The sequence below is a fragment of the Lygodium microphyllum genome, chromosome 4 (genome assembly GCF_053477565.2).
Source record: "Lygodium microphyllum isolate KBCC chromosome 4, Lygodium_microphyllum_v1.1.10, whole genome shotgun sequence".
Classification (NCBI taxonomy): domain Eukaryota; kingdom Viridiplantae; phylum Streptophyta; class Polypodiopsida; order Schizaeales; family Lygodiaceae; genus Lygodium; species Lygodium microphyllum.
In genome coordinates, this window is record NC_141138.1 from 5962303 (window position 1) to 5983794 (window position 21492).

At 43.0% G+C, this 21492-nt stretch overlaps 1 protein-coding gene across 1 annotated transcript in view; it reads left to right on the forward strand.

The window, feature by feature from the left end:
* LOC148036761 (putative low-specificity L-threonine aldolase 2) overlaps positions 1 to 21492 on the forward strand; it is a 68083-nt gene that overhangs the window by 39032 nt on the left and 7559 nt on the right. The window contains exons 5-9 of the mRNA XM_087675640.1: positions 8733 to 8804; positions 10995 to 11127; positions 11196 to 11254; positions 11338 to 11438; positions 15745 to 15811. Coding sequence (XP_087531766.1) covers positions 8733 to 8804; positions 10995 to 11127; positions 11196 to 11254; positions 11338 to 11438; positions 15745 to 15811 — 432 coding nt within the window. The remainder of the gene's footprint in view (positions 1 to 8732; positions 8805 to 10994; positions 11128 to 11195; positions 11255 to 11337; positions 11439 to 15744; positions 15812 to 21492) is intronic.

Genomic DNA, 21492 nt, shown 5'->3' on the forward strand with positions numbered 1-21492 from the left:
CTATGGCCCCGTCTGCCCCCTGTAATCAGTCTACAAGGAAAGTCTATACAGACGGTCCCAAGGGCCCACCTGCTAAGCTGGCGTTTGATACAAAAGGTAATGTGATTACACCCTGGGATCGGCGTTATCCCCGCCCCACTCCCAAGGCAGCGGATTTTCCTTCTACCTCTAAAGCAGGTCGCCAGAATTCGTTTGCAGTATTGGCTGATTTTCTGGATGAGGGTGTCCTGGATGCTCTCGCGGAAAAGGTGAAATCGAGGCAACAGGCGCCTCGTTCCTGGCTTCCTTTTTTTGAAGATATATGAAGATAGCCACGTGGAATGTGCGAGGCATTTGCTCTCGCCATAAGCAACATGCCATGTGGACTGTCTTGCATGAAAACCAGTGGGATGTATTGTGTGCAGTTGAGCACAAAAGTCATGGTGAAGCAGGAAAAGTTGTGGATTGTCATGGATTCCATCTGTTTTATGCAGGGACACATGCTACGCACTATTCGGGCATGTTGATGATTGTCCATGAGAAATACCAGCCTGTTCTTGTTAAAAATGATGTGCAGGGCCGCTTTCTGGTAATTGAAGTCTTATTTGAAGGAGAGATTTTATGGTTGCTGGGCCTCTATGCTCCGAATGATTCCGCATCCCGACGGGATCTTTGGTCGACTTTGCAGGGCTCGATGTCACTTGGCCGAAGGGGGTTTTTGATGGGAGATTTCAATATGTGTGTTGACTCTTCTCAGTCCACTTCAGGGCATTCGGTAATGGATGCGCCGGAAAGCCGGGTGTGGAATTCCTTTGCTTTGCGCGTACTTAAGCAAGATCTTTGGTCGTGGCTTCACCCTTCTTTTTCAGGGTTTACTTTTCATTCCGCACAATATGCAACTACTTGGTCGCGGTTGGACCGAATGTATATCATACACGGGGATGATTTTCTTCCCGAGATGCTGGAAATGAAGGTCTTGCAGCAATATGCATTGTTGGACCATTTCCCCTCCAGCTTGAGATGCGGGCACAACCTATTGCACCTTTTATGCAATTGCTAGATAGGCTCCCTTTACGTTTCAACTCCTCTTATTTGAAGCATCCAATTTTTCAGGGCTATATGCAGCAATTGATTGAGAGGTTCTTATTGGACTTCGCCTCTGAGGGCTTGGCTTCATTTGCACGGCTGCTCTCTAATGTGCAACGGGTTGCTCGGAAGTATGGGATCCATCATGCCTCTCTTTGTCGGCGACGTCGACATGCAGCACAGGACTTATTGGCTTTGGTCCGTTCGTTGCTCGTGGATACCCTAGATGATGATTTTCTGCTGTCACTGGAGATGCGTTTGGCCCATCTTATTCAAGCGTTTCAGTTGAAATCTTATCAGCAGGCCAAGCTGCATAACTTGACTGCCACATTGCAAGATAGTGCCTGCCAGTCTCATAAGTTCTTTCGCGCCTTGCATGCTTCTCCCGCTCGCGAAAATATGACTAGACTCCAGGATTTGGAAGGTCGCATGGTCACTGATCCGCAGACCATTGTCAATATGTGCAGAAATTATTTTATGGAACTTCTTGGTTCTTCTCCCTCGCCTTCTAGCCAGGTTACGCATGCCCGCTCGGTCTTCTATCATCTGGTCCGCCAGCAGGTTCCACTTGATATGCAAGCCACTTTGGAGGTGGATATTTGCGAGGAGGAGGTTATGGATGTTTTGTTACACGTGGCTAAGGATAAAAGTCCTGGTTGGGATGGTCTCACTAATGAATTCTTTGAGAACTCGGCCACGCAGCTGGTGAAGCCATTGGCGGTTATGTTTCAGCAGGTTTGGGAAACAGGGGTCATGCCTTCCTCATGGAAAGAAGGCCTTATCAGACTGATTCCAAAGGTCCCTTCGCCGTCAAGGCTGCAACACTGGAGACCAAATTCTTTGATGGGCTCGATGTATAAAATCTTCTCCAAAGTGCTGGCGAATCGGCTTCACAAGCACCTTCCAGCTATTGTGCATCCTCTCCAATATGGTTTCATTAAGGGCCGCAACATTCTGCATAATATCTTAAATGTGCAAATGGCTATTGACTATGCGCGGCACTCCAGTCAGGAAGTGGTATTGATTCAATTGGACTTGGAACAGGCTTTTGACTATGTGGACTGGTCTTTCATTGCAGATCTCATGTCTGCTATGGGTTTTGGTACTCGGATGTCCCGATTGATCTACACCATTAGTGCTGCGGCTTCTTCAAGAGTTATGCTCAATGGTGGGGTTACAGAGCCATTTCTCCTTGCACGCTCGGTCAGACAGGGTTGCCCTTTGAGTCCTCGCTTCTTTGCCCTGGCGACTCACCCGGTCCTTTCAATGTTATCCTCAATGGCGGCTTCTGCTCAGCTGGCAGGATTGTCTCTTCCTTTGGGGCAGCACTTCATTACCCAATCTTTGGCTGATGACACCTTTATGATTTTGCGGGCGGACAGGGACAACATTCGAAAGGCATTAGATGTTTGGACACTCTTTGGTCAGGCCTCTGGTCTTCGCATCAATGCCTTTAAATCAGCCATACTCAGTTGCACGGAGCCTGATTTACAGTCATTAGGTTGGCAGGGCCAAATGGTTTCCCGTGGCTCCATTGTCAGGCATCTTAGATACACATTGGGGGTGGATGTACGACCAAAGGAACTACTGGAGTGGATTTCACAAAAACTGGCGGCGAAGTTTATGTATTGGAAGTCGCAAGCGTGGCCATTCCATGTCTGCCTCAAAGTGGCTCAGATAATTATGCTACCAATGCTAACGTATTTCCTGCCACTGCTGCCGTGGACGCCTACTACTTTGAAGGCTCTCACTCATCCCATTCGTTTCATGCTATGGAAGAAGGATTCACTGCAGGCAGGTATTTCGTGGATTTCATGGTCACATACATGTACCCCTAAACGCATGGGCGGTGGAGCTATTTTGGATGCAGAAACTCATATGCTGGCTCTTCGTTGGTCTCTTTTTCGTGCCATGTGTGTGGATCATCACCCGTGGACCATTATAGCCCGTTATTTTCTTGAGGACAGCGGGCTACGCCATGGTAATACACCACTTCGGGCCTCCTGGTGGCATGTCCTTAATGCTGACTCTCGATTTTCCAGTCCCTCTTCCTCTCTGTTACTGCACTTGGTCGGCTCTTGGAAAGTGGTGCTCCAAAAGGCCCGTTGGTATCCAGTGGGAGACCGCTTGCAGACTAACTCCTTTCAGTTGGAATTGTTGGCAGTATCGCGATTACTTTCATGGGAAGACAAACATCAGCTCAGATCGAGATTTAACCGCATGGCCCGTTTAGGTGTGACTTCGATTGCGGATGCTACCCTTGCCACTCGCAATGTCCTCGCATCGTTTCGGACTGCTAGGAGACTTTTTAGGATCCCGCGCGGATACCGTGGTTTATGGGAACAGCTTTTGTCGGAGCTTCAGGGTAGGCAACCCTTTCCTGCCCTGGCTGTGGATCGTCCTTGGCAGGACTGGGACCTTGCAGGCCGGTTGAGTCTGGAAAAGGTCTCTACTAATTAGGTGTATCATCTTCTGATTCAAGATCATCAATGGTTGGGTGTGAAAGCTAATATTGTTTGGGGACTGCGGAAATCGCAGTCATGGTGGCAGGCAACAGTGATGGAGGGCTGGCTGAATAGGGCACCTTTCAAATGCAAGGTCTTTCTTTGGCGGGTAATGATTGGTGGTCTTCCTCTTGCCTCGGCCCTTTCCAAGCGTAGAATCTCGAATGGCAATTGTTTCTTCTGTACCACTATTGCGGAATCGGCCCGACATCGATTTCTTTCTTTCCCGCTCGCCAAGAATATCTGGTCACTCTTGTCGCAAATCTGGCGCGCAGTGGTGGGGTCCTCACTAACTCCTTTCGATTGGGTTTTTGTGCGCCCAAAGTACCCCACACCGCCACAGTTGCATATGAAGATCTTATTTCACTTTTTCAGATACTGGGGATGTTGGCACATTTGGACCACGCGCAATGCTTTTCTCTTTGATTCGGCCTCTAATGTACCGAGACATATTGCCAGGCTTAAAGGGCTCTTGCATTGGCAGATAGATCTCATCCGGCACTCCGACTTGCTCCCTCGGGAGGGCACATGGCAATTGCCTCTGGGTCGTTGCCATGATTGGTGTAACCTTTTTCGTGCATTAGTACGGGGATTTCCCACACGTTGGCCTAGGGCCCTCGTGTCTCTTGTAATCATGTAATCATGTAATCTTGTACCTTTTTTTCGTAATTAATACAATTACCTTTTACGAAAAGAGAGAGAGAGAGAGAGAGAGAGAGAGAGAGAGAGAGAGAGAGAGAAGAACTCTAAAGTGAATGAATCAATGCAAGAGTATACAGAATGCTCAAGGGCAAAGTAGCAGTGTCGGAGTGTGATATCCACTAGAGATGGATCCCGAGTGTTGTAACCACTAGTAGGAGATGAGAGAGTGTTGAATAATGAAGGGCAACAGGCTGGTCACTAAGACATAGTAGTCGGAGGCTAAATTTTGATAAACGCAGTGGTGTACCACTAGAGAAGGCTGAAAACTAATCACCCGAGGAAGAGAACAGTCAGGTGATAGCAGGAGAGATGTTTGCTGATGTGGGCGGCTTGCTAGACAACAAAAATGCAGGTACTATAGCAATCACCTAGTGGGAGAGATGGCAATAGCCTGTTGCTTGGCATGAGTTATTGAAAACGTAGGTTGACTAGGTGCTATGATGACGCAATAGATGGAAACCTCCAAACAGTAGGGTGATGGTAAAAAACAAGCCACGTAGGGTTGGATAGTGATGGGTTGCAATCGGTGATGGTTGGATAGTAGATGATTGGTGGTTGATGGTTAAAATCTGCACGATAGAGTGAGAAACTTGCACAAAAGGATGGGTTGAATGGTGGATAGCTTGTCTATTTATAGATGTGGATGAACCCTCCCAAATTAGGGTTTACGCAAAAACTCTCTCGAACCACTCCTTGTTTTAGGGTTTTTCATTAATTAAGTATGTTTTGGGGCTATTTAAGAGGTCAATTAGCATGTGATGCATTTTTTAGCTCAATACCCCCTCTTAGGTTCAAAATAGGGCTAGAAAGGAAGGCCAACCCAATTTTATTTTAAGGCGTCCCACGCCAAAGTAGCCAAGGCATTGGACAAAGGGTGCACGGTGGCTACCTAGTGGCCCACCAAGACTACAAAGACAATGGTTTATCTTACCAAGGGAGTCCAAGTAGTCACCCTAGAGAGGCCAGGCATTTTGGCTACCCAGTCTTGCAAAGGTGGATGGAACCACATTCAACTTTATAAAAAAAAAAAAGATGTGATTAGAGATGGTTTGCGGTTGATTGATTAACTGTGCCGATATGGGAGAATGAAGAGGGATGGTCAGATCCAACATACCTTAAAACAAACAAGCTAACCCAACCACTCAGGTGTCAATGGGGAGGGAAAGGGTGATGAAGAATGGCGAGGTGGTGGTAAGGTGGTGAAGAACTGCCGGTGAAGATAGCTTGGGATCTGCTTTGGGGTGCTCTGCACAATGAGATACATAGTATGCTACATGCTGAGAACGCTCATGTAGCAGGTGCCACTTGGATAGTGTTCATTGTGGGGAAATTGCTCACTTGCCTAAGCACCCTTTACAAAGATGATGAAATGATGCAATTCAAAGGAGAGGTACAATAGGGAAGGGAGATTGATGTTGAAGACAAGTGTCAGAACCTGTAGAATACCATGAAAGTGTAGGAAGCCCCTCTCAAAATTGGATATTGGTGCCAAAGGAGGAAGAGGAGCATAATGTTAGACTTTGTGTAGTGTTGGGAACCATGATGATGAAGACGAAGATGAGGATGAAGCACCTTGATTGGAAGAGTAAGGTAGAAGCCACTGCCATGATAGCATCAAGAGAGATGCTACAAGATCCACCTCGAGAGGGAAAACCTCCATGTTGATAGAAAAGAGCAAATATTCTATGAAGATGAAACCATGAAAGGAATGATGTGCATCCCATGTCTCTAGCCCAAGAAGGATGGGTGCAAACCTACATATTAGCCCTACACTGAAATACAAAACCTTGCAAAAGAGATCAGAATTTGCAAAAAAGAGGTCAGTAGTGAGATGCTCCAAGGCAAGCCAAAACAGAAAGTAAAGTAAAATGAAAGAACAATGAACAAGAGTGTATGTGGAAGTGAATGCAGTGGAACACTAAAGAAGGAAAAACTAAAGACATGGCCACCATCGCGTGCATCCATTAGTAGGTCGATGCCAATGAAACGCTTGATGAGGTGGAGAAGTGGTCCTAGATAAAGGTGCAGAGGATGACCTAGGAATGGATGCAAAGAGTGCGATGGGTGGGGAGCTAGCAGACCAATCAGCTAATCCTTCAAGAGTATTGAAAGATATAGGTTGTTGAGGTTGACTGCGTGCCACATGTCTAGCGGCCCTTAGGGCTGAAGGAGCAGATGGGGCAACAATGGGAGGTGTAGCCCCATTGGGTTGTCCAATAGGAGTAGAGGGAGTCGCAGTGGTTTGTTGGGGTTTCTTAGGAGACCTTGGGTCTTGGTATGACACTCCTCGTCCACATGGCCGGATCTTTAGTAGTGTGTGTAAAACCTATTTTTCTTAGGAAGTTGTTGCTATATGGGTTTTGTTTCTTTGGTTTTGTCAGAGGAAGGGGTGTTACCCTTGTTTGGGCATGCCTTCACATCTTGTGGGTTCTTGCCACCGTCGGTTTTCCCTTGCGAAGAAGAGGCATACCCCTCTCGGAATAAGAGTATGTGGAAGACTTCTTGTGGACTTGATCATGCAGACTTGCGTAATGTAAGAATTGACACTTGAACTCATTGAAAGGGCAATCAGGGCAATGAGATAATGTGCTGAATGAAATGAAAGTATTTTTCAGGCAGCTTGTTCAAAAAAGAATGTGACCTACGTCTGACTTTGGTGAGTGAGTAGTGGCAATCTCAGAGAGTAAGCACTAATATTCGGTCAACTTGACTTTTAGATCATCCCCTTCCTTAATGGAAACTCATGAAGCTCAAATCGAGATTGATACAAAGTGTATCTTGTGCCGCATAGCAACAATCAATAAGATGACTCCAACACTCAGATGCGAGGGGGAAATGTTGTAATTGAGAGTGAAACTTAGGAAACAACCCTTGCATGAACTCAACATTGGCTGTGGCATTGTGGGCTCTCAATTGACGGATGTGCTTAGGATGAGCTAATTGAGGGTTCGGCATAGGCTCGAGACCAGCGATGAGGTCCCAAAGTCCATAATATTTAAGCACTTGTTGTATGAAGTTCGGCCAAGTAGTGAAATTCGACCCATTAAAACGAGTCTTATTTGTGAAGGCATTCTTGGCCATAGCAATAGGAGCGGTAGTGCTGTAGGAGGGAAAAGGTAGGTAATGGGGGTAGGCCTCATCCTTTATTTATGTTGCACTATCACACACTCCATGGGTCACTCCTGCACAGCAATTTCATCCTCTACCCGGTGTGTTATTATCCCTCCTCCATTGGCTACTCATGTAGTCACCATGCCCATGCCTAGTCAGTTCATTCCCACATTTGAATCCACTGTGCACACACTTCCTGCATGCATGGTGGGCACTTTGGGATATGTAGTTGAGAGGAGTGTTGAGTTTGGGGATGCCCAGCTCCATATGAGACCTTTCAATCCCTTCCATGGGCCCTGTTTTTTAAGTGGGCACTTTTTCTCTATTTCCAGGCCTGCCATTTTCTCTTATGCTAATAACTATTTATGAGCTGTACCCCTACATTGAACTTTCCATTCTCATTCAATGTTTTCAACCTGGAGTCCATAGCCTGGGTTCTTCTGCCTACATCATCATTGTATTCAAATTTTCCTAGCCGTCCACTCTGCATCTCTGTTCCATCATAATGACTGACCACTGAAGAGTTCATAAAAGCCCTGAATAATTAGCAAAAGTGATGAAGAAGGTTGATTGAATGCAGGCCTTACACCTGGTAGAGTGTACATGCAAAAGAAGACCCGAAGGATTTGACTGAGTGGGCATCTCTAAACAGATGCACATGGCTTGATGACCTTGACTCCAGTGCCTGAAAATAGTGGGTAGGCCAAAAGTAGAACACTGACCAAAATTGGACAAATGTGAAGATGAATGGAAAAAGCTCCTAATCTCCCTCATTACCAATGCAATGTAGAGCTCACAAGCAGGAGATGACCATGACTATTAGCACTTTTTATATTTTTGCTATATGGTGATATTAGTGTCACTGGATATGTTGGTTGTGTTTGACATGACACAAGAAACTTCTTTTCCTTCCAGAGATGTGCAGCCTTGCGACATGCATTTGATGCATTCTTGTAGGTGCAGTTGTCACGCTATGCACCCTTCAAGTAGGCATTTCTAAGGTTGGGAAAGGCCTACCAATATTGCGACAAGGATTTTCTTTCAGAGTGGTTGCTTTCACCTATGTATGATCTTATGACAATGGCTTGTCAAAATTTGTTTGATATCGAGGTGTTAATATTGGGTAAAAGTTTCTACATGTGTTGAAATGGAATTGAGGTTCTACTGGAATTTTGGACATCTAAATATACTGGAGGTTCTGGAAGTATGTAAGGTCTAGCTCTTACTTAATAGTGTTAGAATGGTTTATTTTTGGCAAAACCAAATGAGGATGCTTTGGGGAAAAATAAGAAAAGAATGCTTTCATTGCAATCTGTCTTTCTAATGCATTTCCAATCATTTGTTAAATAGGTTTGCTTATCAAAAGGATTGGGAGCACCAATTGGTTCTGTAATTGTTGGGTCTTCAAATTTCATTGCAAAGGTATGCGAGTCCTCCAGTTTCTGTCATTTAACAATTTTGGAATTGGAATTTGTGTAAATAAAATGTCAAGCAGCAAGGATCTTGTTTGCTTTTGTGTAAATAAAATGTCAAGCAGTGAGGATCCTGTTTGTTTTTGGCAAAATGTTATGTTGGCACACAAGTATGTCAAGTGTTTGAGTAATTTGTATAGTGTCGGTTTTCAATGTGGTGCTGCCTCCTTTGGGCCTTTTCGTCACCTCACCATTGGTGATTCCTGCTGCAATAGCCCTAATGTCAGGTGCAGCTTACCATGGACAGTCTCCTCCTCCTGCAGCTTGCACAAGGACCTACACATATGGGCCCAGTAGCTCACTTGTCGTTGTGCTGAGCTCTTGTCATCTTGATTCTTTCTGTATATCTCTGCATTTTTGGGGGCTCATCGTGGTATTTGCTGATTCACAATGTGACAACCAAGCTTGCTGCACCACGTCATGATATCTGCCATGTCTAGCAAAAATACCATGTCAGATTTGACTATTGTATGGCTAGCACCACATGATGAGACCCTTGCCACTTTATCAGCTGATTGCCATACCATTATTTTCTGTGCCATATCATTGGTTGAACTGTGAACATCTTGAACTTCGAGCGTAGCAGTGTAACAATTCCCACATTTTTCTCGTTGCAGCTGGAATGCACTTTGTGCAACTGTACTTCGCCATGTCCATTGGTGTGGGCATTCTGATAGGAAAATGATGTCTGCATACTATCATCAAGGATAACAAGATGGGACATATTCTAAATGAGACATACATGATGAAGCTTGTTCTGGTTGTACTCTATTGCATTTGCTATGGATTTGTGACCAGAATGCTGCCCCTACTGAGTCAGTCAAGGAGTATAGATGCATCAGATGTTTCCTCGTCTACCCTGGCTAGTTTTGTTCCTCCTCTGGTGTTACGTGCTCTTCTAATCCTGCTACTTTTGTTCCTCCTCTGGTATTACTTGTCTTATACTCTTGCTATTTTTGTTCCTGCTACTTTGAAACAGATTGATTGGGTTTGATGGGATGCACATGCATTAAGAGCATTGTCAGGGAGGATGACTCTCATACTCCATATCAAGTTAGACAAGATAGACGAACAAGCTTGAGGTACTCAATCTATGTCTGAAAACTCTTCTTTTGGAAGCTCCCTACAACCACCCCCCCCATCTAGAATGCCAAATGATGGCCTTTAGGTGTTGAACCATTTGTTGATATGGCCATTGTCCTTGGAAGCTTTGAACTTAACTGTACTACCCTTTTTATCACAATACCGACACCTCATTCCCTTCGAATTCTTTATCATGGCTAGTTGCAATGTGCTGCCTCCATCACTTCTTGCACTCATCTCATCCTCAATAAATGTGCCATGTATATTGAAGTTGAGTTGGTGGATGCCATCTCTGTTGTATTAGTTGCCTTTAAGGCATGGGTGAAATATCATTGTTGGAGAATTTTGATCCTTGCTTCAAGATGCTATCCATGTCACTCAAATAGGATTGTCCAAGATTGGAGCATCCTCTATAGATCTTCATGGTGTTCTTCGTTCTTGGATGTTATGAAGGCCTATGAATGGCTGCATTGAGACTTCATGGGGGAAGCATGGACTTCATGGGCCTTCTTATAAAGAGTATTAGTAGGTTTTGTGGAGCTTCTAGGACACATTGATGATGTTAAAATGGATGATAGATTGGAAGAGGGGTTTCAACATGCCACAAAACTACCAAAAGTAAAGCATTAACTCCCACTGGAAGCCTGACATTGAGATGCTCATTTGAAAACATGTAGTTCTGTTGTTATGCTTCATTGTCCATGTTTAAAGTGCATTTAGGCTAATTATTGAACTCGAGTAACACCTGTGATTGGAGCCTGTGCACTGAGGGAAAAACTTTCGCATTTTTCCCTGATTCTTTCACATCTTCGGTACAAAATCTGTTTGATGAATCAGGCATTAGTTACATGTTTTTTACTCAAGAAAATCACTAGTCAAAATGGGTACAATCATTCAATTCTTTTTGGATGAGTTTCTAAGTGATTTATTAGCTGAAAAGTTGGTGAGTGTGATGATATGTTTGAATGTCTATCCAACTTTGTACCATAATCCTTGCAAAAAATGAGTGACCATTGCACTTGTTAATCATTTGTTGACTAATAAGAAAACTAATCAGGCGCGCAGGCTGAGGAAAGCACTTGGAGGAGGCATGCGGCAACTGGGTGTTTTGGCTGCCCCAGCTTTAATCTCTTTGCGGGACATAGTTGGAAGGCTCCATATAGACCATCAAAATGCTCGTCTGTTTGCAGGTATGTGCAGGTCAGCATGCTTCAACAAAAAAGAAAGAACATTTCCTTACCACGTGTCTGTGTTTCAGAGGAGCTGAACGCTTTGCAAGGTCTGCATGTTGATCTAGAATCAGTGCAAACCAATATGGTAAGCTGTATGATGCCATCTATTTCCTCTCACCATTAACATGTTTTGGATTAATAGCTGACACTGTTGTTTTTGCAAAATAGGTCATCATTGATGTCACAGAAGAATCAGCATATAATGTTGAAGAAATTTGTGAGGCAGTTAAGCAGCATGGTGTCATGCTTATGGCTTGGCACTCAAATAAGTAAGTCTTCTGGCATTTGGCATTAAATTTGAAGAAAATGATAGATCTCAATCTGTTTGAAGTTGTGTATAAGTTTCCTAGCATTTGTCGTGAGTCCTGAAGATGGTTATAGACGTGCAGTTGTTGTGTAGTGCATACAGTAAGGTCACTTATAGATCTGAAGCCCCCTACCTCCTGCAAGAGAGTCACTTCTTGAACAAAGCATTGTGTACCTTAAAGAGGCCTCTAGTAGCAGGGCATAGGTTCACAGTCATAAGGATCTTTTTGGAAGGTCTTTACTTCTTTTAACTTGAATAAATTAGAGCTTCACTCGTATTTGGACGCATGATGGTGAAGGCATGCTTCCAATTACTTTTTAGACTATGTTGCACAGAAAGCAATAACCTATGTGGTATCATTATGCCAGATAATTTATGGGCTACATGAGGTGAAGAGATGACGTATTTGGGCACAAGATGCATTAGAATGATATGATACATGTCTATATTTTGTCTGGTATGGGTGACTCTTAAACCATTGCAAATGTACCTTTTACTACAGATTTCTTCCTTCGTGGAATTGCTGGAAAGAGTACCTAAGAGTTATCTTCGTGAAGAGATATATCAGACTGTGTTTTTATGGAATATGGAAAATGAAACTTGGGATGCCTCAATGTGGACATAGATGTAGATTAATGCATAGAACTCCAGTTCTTATTCAAATTCTTTTTTAATCTGCTAGGTTATTTTGCAAGGCAGTGCTACCACATGTGTGGACAAAGACACCGAGAGAATGGACTTGGGTTTAATGGTCTCCTTCCTAACACATTGCTAATCATCTGTTAGGTTGATATAAAGAGGAAGGAAAGGTGGACTTTGTTTTAATGGTCTCCTTCTCTAACCCGTGGTGAGAAAAGATGATTGGCCTAGAGAGGCAAGTCCAATGCAGATTCACGTTCACCATGATTCAAATGGAAATCACGAGATGCAAAATGTATAGGAGGGGACTTTGACACAGGAGACTCTTACTCTTTAGGCAATGCTGGAGCCAGCTCTAGGTGTCAGTGTTCAAGTGACCAAAAGTGGGAGTCCACTGCCACACATGTTCATTAACAACTGGGTTATGACACAGTAGTTGATATGGATTGGACTGAAAATGTCCAACCTTCTCACTGGTTGGTTCTCACAAAAATCCTAGTTATTTGGACCTTCCCCATTTGTCAGAGGTGGATGCATAATCTATATAGATGCTTGCTACTTCATTAGGGTATTGCCCTTTTCATTTGATGAATGTTATCTCATATTTGATGACGACTTGGATTTTGCTGAGCAACTCCTGGCCATTGCAAATTCTTAATGAGAAAGCTGTCACCTACTTGCCCTTTTGAGTAAAGTAAGATTTTCTTTTAGTTATTTTTTCAATTCTGTGCTTTGTTATGAGTAGGGATTTAGTTGCATTATTTAGCTTCTGTATTTTATGGTGGTTTCACCCCTTTTGACCTCATTTTGGTTTCCAAAATAGTACTATAAAATATTTACAAAGTAAGATCATTGGTTTTACAAAAGACAAAAATGAGTGTGCGTGCTTGCATCCTCTCAGTACTGAAGAAAATAGGCGACTTCTTTGTGTTGATATTGAGGAATGAGGATCCCAGTAGGGATGGACTTCTTCACATCGATACTAATGGTACCAATATGGGTTGACCTCCACATCAGTATTGAGGACCCCAATACAAGAAACCCTAATGTCTTAGTGTCATCGAAAGTGCTTTTCTTGCTACAATTGTGATGCAATCTATGATGCAAGAAAGAATACTTTCTCCAATTAGATTGCACACTCGCCCAATTTGGCAATGAGTGCTGATGGAATACATTTAATAAGTAAAAGACCCCTCCTTGGAGTACCTTCCAAATGCATATGGCTTGTGAATTGGTGAGCTTGTGCTCCTATAGAAGAAAATTATTAATTTGTTCAAAAAAACTGGCTGGCCAGTAAATCATCTTCCTGAATCCTGCTGTGGACGGTGGACCAGACAAATATGTTTGTGCGTAGCATCATCAAAGATGAGGGTCGAACTATGGGCAAACAAAGCACTTAGTATCTTGTTAAGATCAACTAACCAATGGCCAAAACATAGGGTTTTCTGGTGCAACTGCTCATTAAAGATGACAGGGATTCCTAGAATCTTGCATTTCTAAATAGAGCAAGGGACGTGGTTTGAGCATATGCCAAAAGTCAAAGATCACTCTTCAGACCCTTGCTCCATCCATCTCAGAGTCAGGCCACGCGAGTCCAGAAAGTCAAAATTTATGCCCGCGTGGAAGCTATACTTGACCTGTGTAAGCACCAGGGCCCACTCATCAGCATTTTTTGTGGAACTTCACTCAGTCCTTGTAGTCCCTCCATTTTTAGAGGGACTACAAGGACTCCTTCAAGCCTTGCTATGTGGCTATGTGGCACCACAGAAATCTCTTCTCTCTCTCTCTCTCTCTCTCCCCCCCCCCCCCAACCGAAATGCTTATCTAATCGATTTTTCTTATTTGTAAATTATATTGCTGAAATGGTGTGCTGTGTGGCGGGGTCCACACAAGTCCCAACTGGCAAGCTACTGTAGCATGACCACAGGCTTCTACTTGCACTTGCAGAGCCCCTGCACGCCAAGTCCATATACTTAGGCATGGCAGGGCTCTCACTCCTCTAGCAAGGGCTCTCTATCCTCCAGTGTCATCCTAATGCTAGCCCTTTTCTCCAGTCTGACAACAGTCTAATTGTCTGTGGCTCCTAGAGCATGCCCCGCACCCCCTGGTGAACAAAACCCTGAAAAAACACTCTCCTGAAAAAAAAAGGGCCACCCAAAACTCCCAAGATTGTGCACATTTAGTACACTACTACACACATTTAGTGCATCGATATATTAAATCACCTATGTGAGGTGAAGTGAGGTAGAGCCCAAAGAGGGCTCCCTTCTCTACCGCATTTACATAGGGTTCTCTTAATTGATTGTCCTTAAACGTTGCTGATTTTGGGGAGGGACTGAAGTCCTTGCAAGTATGAAGAAGCAGCCAGAAGTCCTTTGCCTGTATCCAACTATTGAAGAAGGATAGTACTGTGTGAAGGCCCTGGGGGGCTTTTCCTACGGATGTCCTCAGCCTGCTGAGAGCTGCCAAGCTAAACTTTGAAAACCCCCTTTTTTTCGAGACTGGCATAACTTGGGCTGAGCCTTTTGTTAGAGCTCTGCCTGGAGCGTCTTTAAGTATTCATGAGGGATGATTGGTCTCCAACCACCCTTCGAGACAAAGAGGATACTTCCAAGGAAGTTGAAGGAGGGACTTGGTCTTCAGGGATAATGTCAAGCATGGGAACTCAATGGCTGGAGTGCATCACTGTCTCTGATGGTTGCTGGAGTTGGATTCATCACTGAGGGTTAGTTCTTCCATTGTCGGTTGCTCCTCTGAGTCACGGCTTGAGGGAATCCCCCTTACAGGGGAGTGTCTGCCAAAGATGGGAGATTATAGACAACTTAGTAGCTTGGCAAGCATAAGACCATTCCAGAGAAGACTTTCCCAGTTGCATTTGCTTTTGCAGACAGCTTGGCTATTGATGTCACATAAGGTACTTGATGACCTGTCATGCAGACATAGGAGTGGCAGACATTATTGAGGCAAAAGAGATGGTAAAGTAGCTTGGTATGTCTAGAAAGTGGGCAAAATTCAAATACAAACAAACCTTCTTAGACAGCCATCCAGCTATACATATTCCCTCCTTGACAGGCCATTGGCAAGATTAGGAATGTTTGTAGAGGATAAGGATGTCTTAGATGGCTTCCTTTGTGTTTGGAAGCAAACAAATTGCGTTTTGTGAGTAGTTCTTTCTTCTTCTTCAAAAAGATATCCATTACAGGCCCAAAAAGAGCTAGTGCTCACAATAATTCCTTAGTTAAGGACCGTGACAACATGTATGCTATACACCTGTTTTTCTTGCATCTTCCTGGTTTACAGCTTGTTGTTGCAAGCATGTCTTCTGATGATACACCACATAACTGTCTGTCACACTACATGATAACTTTAGAGGCTCGCAGTTAATCAGAAGCAGCAAGATTTGTTTGAAGTGCATCTCTCTAACCATAACCAGTATAGGAGTGCAAGTTCTGATGAGAGTTGGTTCAATTAAAGCTTCCCTGAGAATGTTATTATGTATAGGGTGGTTCAAATGATTGTAACATCATGTTTGTTTTATGGTACTAGAGAAAGTTATTTGTATGTGTTCATTCTTAATACACAAAAACTGTTTTGTATATAGAGTAATGCAAGTATTCCAACATTTGCAGGTTCCGTGCTGTGCTGCATCATCAAATATCTGAAGATGATGTGAAGTATGCAATCAATTGCTTTCAGGTTAGTTTCACATTTTTTGTAAAACAAGTGTGTGTCTTTGCTTCGCAGATAATGTGTGCAACATGCCTTTTACTGGGTGCTGGGTTGGTAAAGTGTAAGTTGTTTTACTTCTTTTGCATGTCTTGGTGGGAAGGGGGGGGGGGAGATTATTAAGAGTATTTTAACTTCTTAGAGCTGGATGTTATTTCTTTTGTCAATTTCTATTTTTTAGCTACAAGCTTCACACTTCTAAAGGGAACACTTTTCTTGTCTTCACATTCACATAGCTAGAACAATTCAAACTAGACACTTTTCTTAATGAGGGCCATCATCCACGAAGGTTTTTATGCCTAGGCCGCACTGCATCCTGGTCTGAGATGATTATTTTTTCTTGTTATTTGTAAATGCACATACCTAAATTCGATATTCCAAACATATGGTACAAAGCTTCTCAAGTTATGTATCAGGCTACTGATGCTTTCACTGTGTAGAGCAGTACCTATCAATTTATTAATTTCTTGTATCAATAAGATTGGTACACGTACCTTTCATTGGGCATCTTACATTGTTATTGGTGCAATGGTGATGACTCCTCTAGATATTGCAACACAAGGAGTCATATGTGTCCTCTGTAGGGTCTTTGCCTTTGTTTACAGCTAGGAAAAGGAACGAATCACTGTCTTCATTAGCTTCTCCTAACAATTAGCAATTAAAACTCTTATAGGAGAGGTGGTGAGTTTAGGGTTGCTGCCATCCTTGAAGTTAGATGCAGGTCCTCTCCAGCTTGTCAATGATTTTCAGAAACAAGTGTCTGTGGAAAATTGAGGTTTACTGTCAAGTGAATTGCGAGAGGTTTCTAATTTGACAAAGTTAAGGTCATTTTGGTTATATTCTTGTTAGATGCCATTCAGAGCCTTTGGGTAAAGCTTGTAGACGGCCCCTGGCTTGATTGACCAAGTAAAGCGCTTGATGCTTGGCCCTCCAACCATCTTGTTACTATGCTAGTATTGCCAAGTTGAGTTTCACCAGAGAATTACACAACATTGTGAGAATGAGCAATGCAAATGGAAGAATCACAATTGTTGAACATTGAGATGAATGAGCAATGAAAGAGAGAACAGAAGAACTCAAACAATGAATGAAATGGGCAATGGAATTCGTAACGTGAAGCATGAAATGTGTTGCACAAACCAGACAAGTGATTGCATGCGTGTTGACCAATAGTACCTCTAGTTTCCCTCTTCAAGTAGATGTGATCCGATACAACAAGAGTGAAGGAACCCTAAATAAGCCGCCCAACTTCCCTCTTGTTGTAGGAGCCCTAAATGAGCCGCCTAATTTCCCATATAGGCACCCAATAACAAGCCTAAGAAACTTACCAAAAACACGTGAAATATATACAACACACACCCTCTCTTAGATCATGGGTAATTAGTGCAATGACACATGTAATGATGGTAGGCTTACAAGTCTCTAGGAAACCCCACCATTTCCCATGCCATAGAAGGTTTGTCAAAAATTGTAAAGAAACACTCCGAGCACCAAAGATAAACACAAGTGTATGATAAAACACAAAGTGATGATGAAGGAACAAAGAGGTGAAGAGTAACTTAGAGATCATGAAGATTGAGGAATGAATAATGAATGATATGATGCTCAATGTAGTAAACACACTATGCAAGGGTAAATACAAAACCTTGAACTCTCATGTCTTAGAATGGACCGGGGCAGAGATGAGTTGGAGAGTGTGTCATACTCTGAATGGTTCCTGAATCACAGCAGGCAGCTCTGGAAGATGGGCATCAGGCAAAAGAGGGGTAGAATGTTGCTGGTGGCAGCAGTATGCTGGAAACACAGCTTGCTGCATACTGCATAGATGCTGGCAACTGATAGAATGCTGATGTTAGCTGCCTGGGGATGACCTGCATTGTAAAATGCAACCTATAGAGGTTGGTGGCTGCTGCAACTTGCTCCTGATGGCCTGAAAACAAGTTGCCTGTTGTAAACACAGCGTGAGGCGATGGCTGGCTGTGCTACGAACTGAGGTATCCACCAATGGATGGGTGTAAATAGCAGTGGATGATGGGGCTAGCTGATTAAGAAATCTGCAAAACAAGGACAGGCTGGGTGGAAGGCTGCCCTTCCATTTAAATTTTATAGATGTGGATCCTCCCAAACTTAGGGTTTATGGGACACAAACTCTTTGGTAATCTCTAGGAAATATGGTAATTTTTTGTTTTGGGGCTGTTTTAAAAAGCTAAGTAAGGTTTTAAATGTGTAATGCTCCTCTTTAGCTTAATACCCCCTCTTAGGCTCAATATTGGAACCCAAGAGGGATTGCCCAGCAAAGTTCAACCTAGAATATCTCAAGGGTGAGGCCTGTGTAATGCTCCTCTTTAGCTTAATACCCCCTCTTAGGCTCAATATTGGAACCCAAGAGGGATTGCCCAGCAAAGTTCAACTCAAAATATCTCAAGGTGTCTCACCCCAAAGCAGCTAGGGCATTGGAAAAGGGTGCACATCAGCTATTGAGTGGCCTACCAAGACCATAAATGTGATGGTTATCTTACCTTGGGAGCCCAAAAGGTCACCCTAGAGAGGCCAAGACATTGGACAAAGGGTGCTCATCGGTTGCCCATGGCCTAAAGGTGATGAAATCACTTTGAACTTTTTTTTCTTTTGGAAAGTAATTGTGCCCATGGGAAAAATAGGGGATGGTAAGATTCAATATCACAAAATAGAAAGCTATCCCAACCAACCATAGGTGTTGGTGATGAAGAAAATATGTAGGTATGTCATGTATGCTGCCATAGGTGGAATATTTCCATAGAGAATGGTATGTGAATTGCCATGAATATGGTGGATCCAAGTCAACTACTCGTTGATGAAGGAAAATGGATAGATATACAAAGATGCATGCTTACAAGAATAGAATATCATTGCAAGCGCCAATGCAGAGTGTCATGCTCAAGCAAAATACAATGCAATGGTGCCACTTGGACAATGCCCTCCTAGGGGTAGTGTTCACTTGCCCAAGCTCCTTTTTACAGTCATGATCATCAAGATGCAAATAGATGATAATATGAAGGTATGAAGGACCAAGAGTCTGTAAGCACCAAGAGAAGAATATTGCTCCCTCTCACCATCGAATGGTTGGAGAAGTAAGCATCTCCTCTCACCCCAAGGTGTAGATGTAGATGTAGATTTGGGGGAGGGGGGGAGGGAGAAGCATCAAAGAAGACGAATGAGATGCATGTCCAGTTGAAAATGTGTGAAATGAATGGCCTTCAAGGTAGCCTTTCTCAAAGAAGGAAAGCCAAGATAAAGGAGTGCCAACCAATCCAAGTCTCCACTCTGATCAAATCGGTAGGTTTTGTAGGGGTTAGTGCCAAACTAAAAAGACAATTGAGTAGCAAAATTACTATATAAGTCCATAAAACATACATAGATGTGGGAAAATAAGAGTAGGAATGTGCAACAGAAGAGAGAATACAAGCTTGAGCTTGCCTTGCAAGAATCAAAGGTAATCTAGGTGGGAAGTGTGTTGGAAATATGGTTAATATTGTTGATATTTGAAACAGAGGAATGCTCCACAATCTGTTCAACTGAAGGGTCTCTAGAGAAAAGTGGGCTCAAATGCTTTTGATTGCACACTAGATGTAGATGGCAACTGAGAAAGAGTAGAGGATAAATCTAGTCTATTCTCAAGGAAGAGAAGTGCTAGAGGACCAAAGTCTAAAGTAGTAGTGATGGTAGACTAATCATATGACCCCTCCGATGTTTTGGGTGTGGCATGGGGAGTCGGCCCAAAAAGCCATGTTCCTAGTGGGTTTTCCTTATTGGTGTGGAGGATGACTCCCTCTTGGTTGTGGACGTGGAGGAGAAGTGCTCTTGCTTGATGTGCTTGTGTTCCTAGTTGTAGACGAGGCTTCTGTTGGCATTCGAGTGATAATTGTTATCAAAATGATTGGCCTTTTTGACAACATTGGCAATACCTATTTCTTTTGGGGATATTTTGCCAACTTTCAATCTTCAAGGGGAGTTACCTTGCTCCTCGCTATTTGTCTTAGTCTTGGTTTTGTTATTTTTACTTTCTTGCTTCACCTTTTGGGAAGTCAAGGCCCCATTAGAATATGAAAAATTGGGTTTCTTGTGAAATTGATCGAACAACATTGCGAAATATAAGAGTTGACATTCAAACTCATAGAAGGTGGGTAACTAGGGTTGTGAGATAACTTGCTAGATAAAATTGAAATATTTTGGGGGGAGTCAATTCATGAACAAAGTGACTTTATTGTCAACTGACTTGGGAAAGCCAATTGTGGCAAGTTTAGCAAGTAATAGCAAATGCGTAGCCTACTTGATAGTAAAATTCATCCTCTCAGTGATTTTGTACTCTTAGAGTTCGTGGTTGAGGTTGATATGTTAGGTATGATCATGAGATAACGATTGACAAGATGTGCCCAATGCTTAAATGGAAGGTCAAAGTGTTGAAGTTATGAGCGAAACTCGGGTGTAAGACCTTGCATCAATTTGATGATAGCTATGACATTTTTTCTCTTCCAAGAGTGAACTACCTCATATGAGAACTAATGAGGGTCAGACTAAGGTATTTCCTCGTGGAACAAGTCCTTACAAGCCCTTGAACAAGTCATACCCTTGGTGTGTTTTGGGGGTTGAGCAATACTCGTCGTCAAAATGAGTAGCATTTTAGTAATGTTGACATTACCTATTCCTTTTGGGGATAATTTCGCCAATGTGGTTTTCAATCCTAAAGTGGAGTTACTTTGTTACTCATTACCCATCTCGGTTTTGGTTTTGTATTTTCCATCTTCTTGCTTTACCTTCTGGGAAGTCAAGGCCCCCTTAAGAATACGATAAATTGGATTTCTTGTGAAATTGATCAGTCAACCTTGTGAAATGGAAGTCTTGACATTCGAACTTATAGAAGGTGGGTAACTGCGGTTATGAGATAACTTGTTGGATAAAATTGAAATGTTTTTGGGGCAGCTTATTCATGAACAAGGTGATTTAATCATCTATTGACTTGGGTAAGCTAGTTGTGGTAAATATAGCGAGCAATAGTCGATACTCAACCAACTTGATAGGCAAATTCATCCTCTCAGTGATTTTGAACCCTTAGAGTAGGTGGTTGAGGTTGATATGTTGGGTAATGATGGTGAGATGGAGGTTGACGAAATGTTCCCAACACTCAAATGCAAGGTCAAAAGTCTTGAAGTTATGAGTGAAACTCGAGTATAAGACGTTGCATTAATTCGACAATAGCTATGGTATTTTTGCTCTTTCAAGAGGGAACTACCTCATATGAGAATCAATGATGGTTAGGTTGGGGTTCTTGCCCTTGAAAAAGTTCCACAAGCCTTAGGAATCTAGAAGATGTAATATCAAATTAGATTAAGTGGTAAAGTTAGACGTGTTAAAATGAGTCTTATTCATAAATGCATGCTTGAGTGATGCAAATGGATGGATGGATGGTTGTGTGAGGTGGTGGATAACAACATAGCATGGGATAGAAGTGGGGGTGACTAGGTGTTACATGTGGCATGAAGTGCCTAGCATGGTGACTCTAGGTGTGTCCCAAAGGAGGTGATTGACTTGAGTGTGGTCTGAATGTTGAAAAGGTGTAGGCTGGCCTACTTGGTAACACAAAGATGTACGTTGCAAGACCAGGCTATCAAATG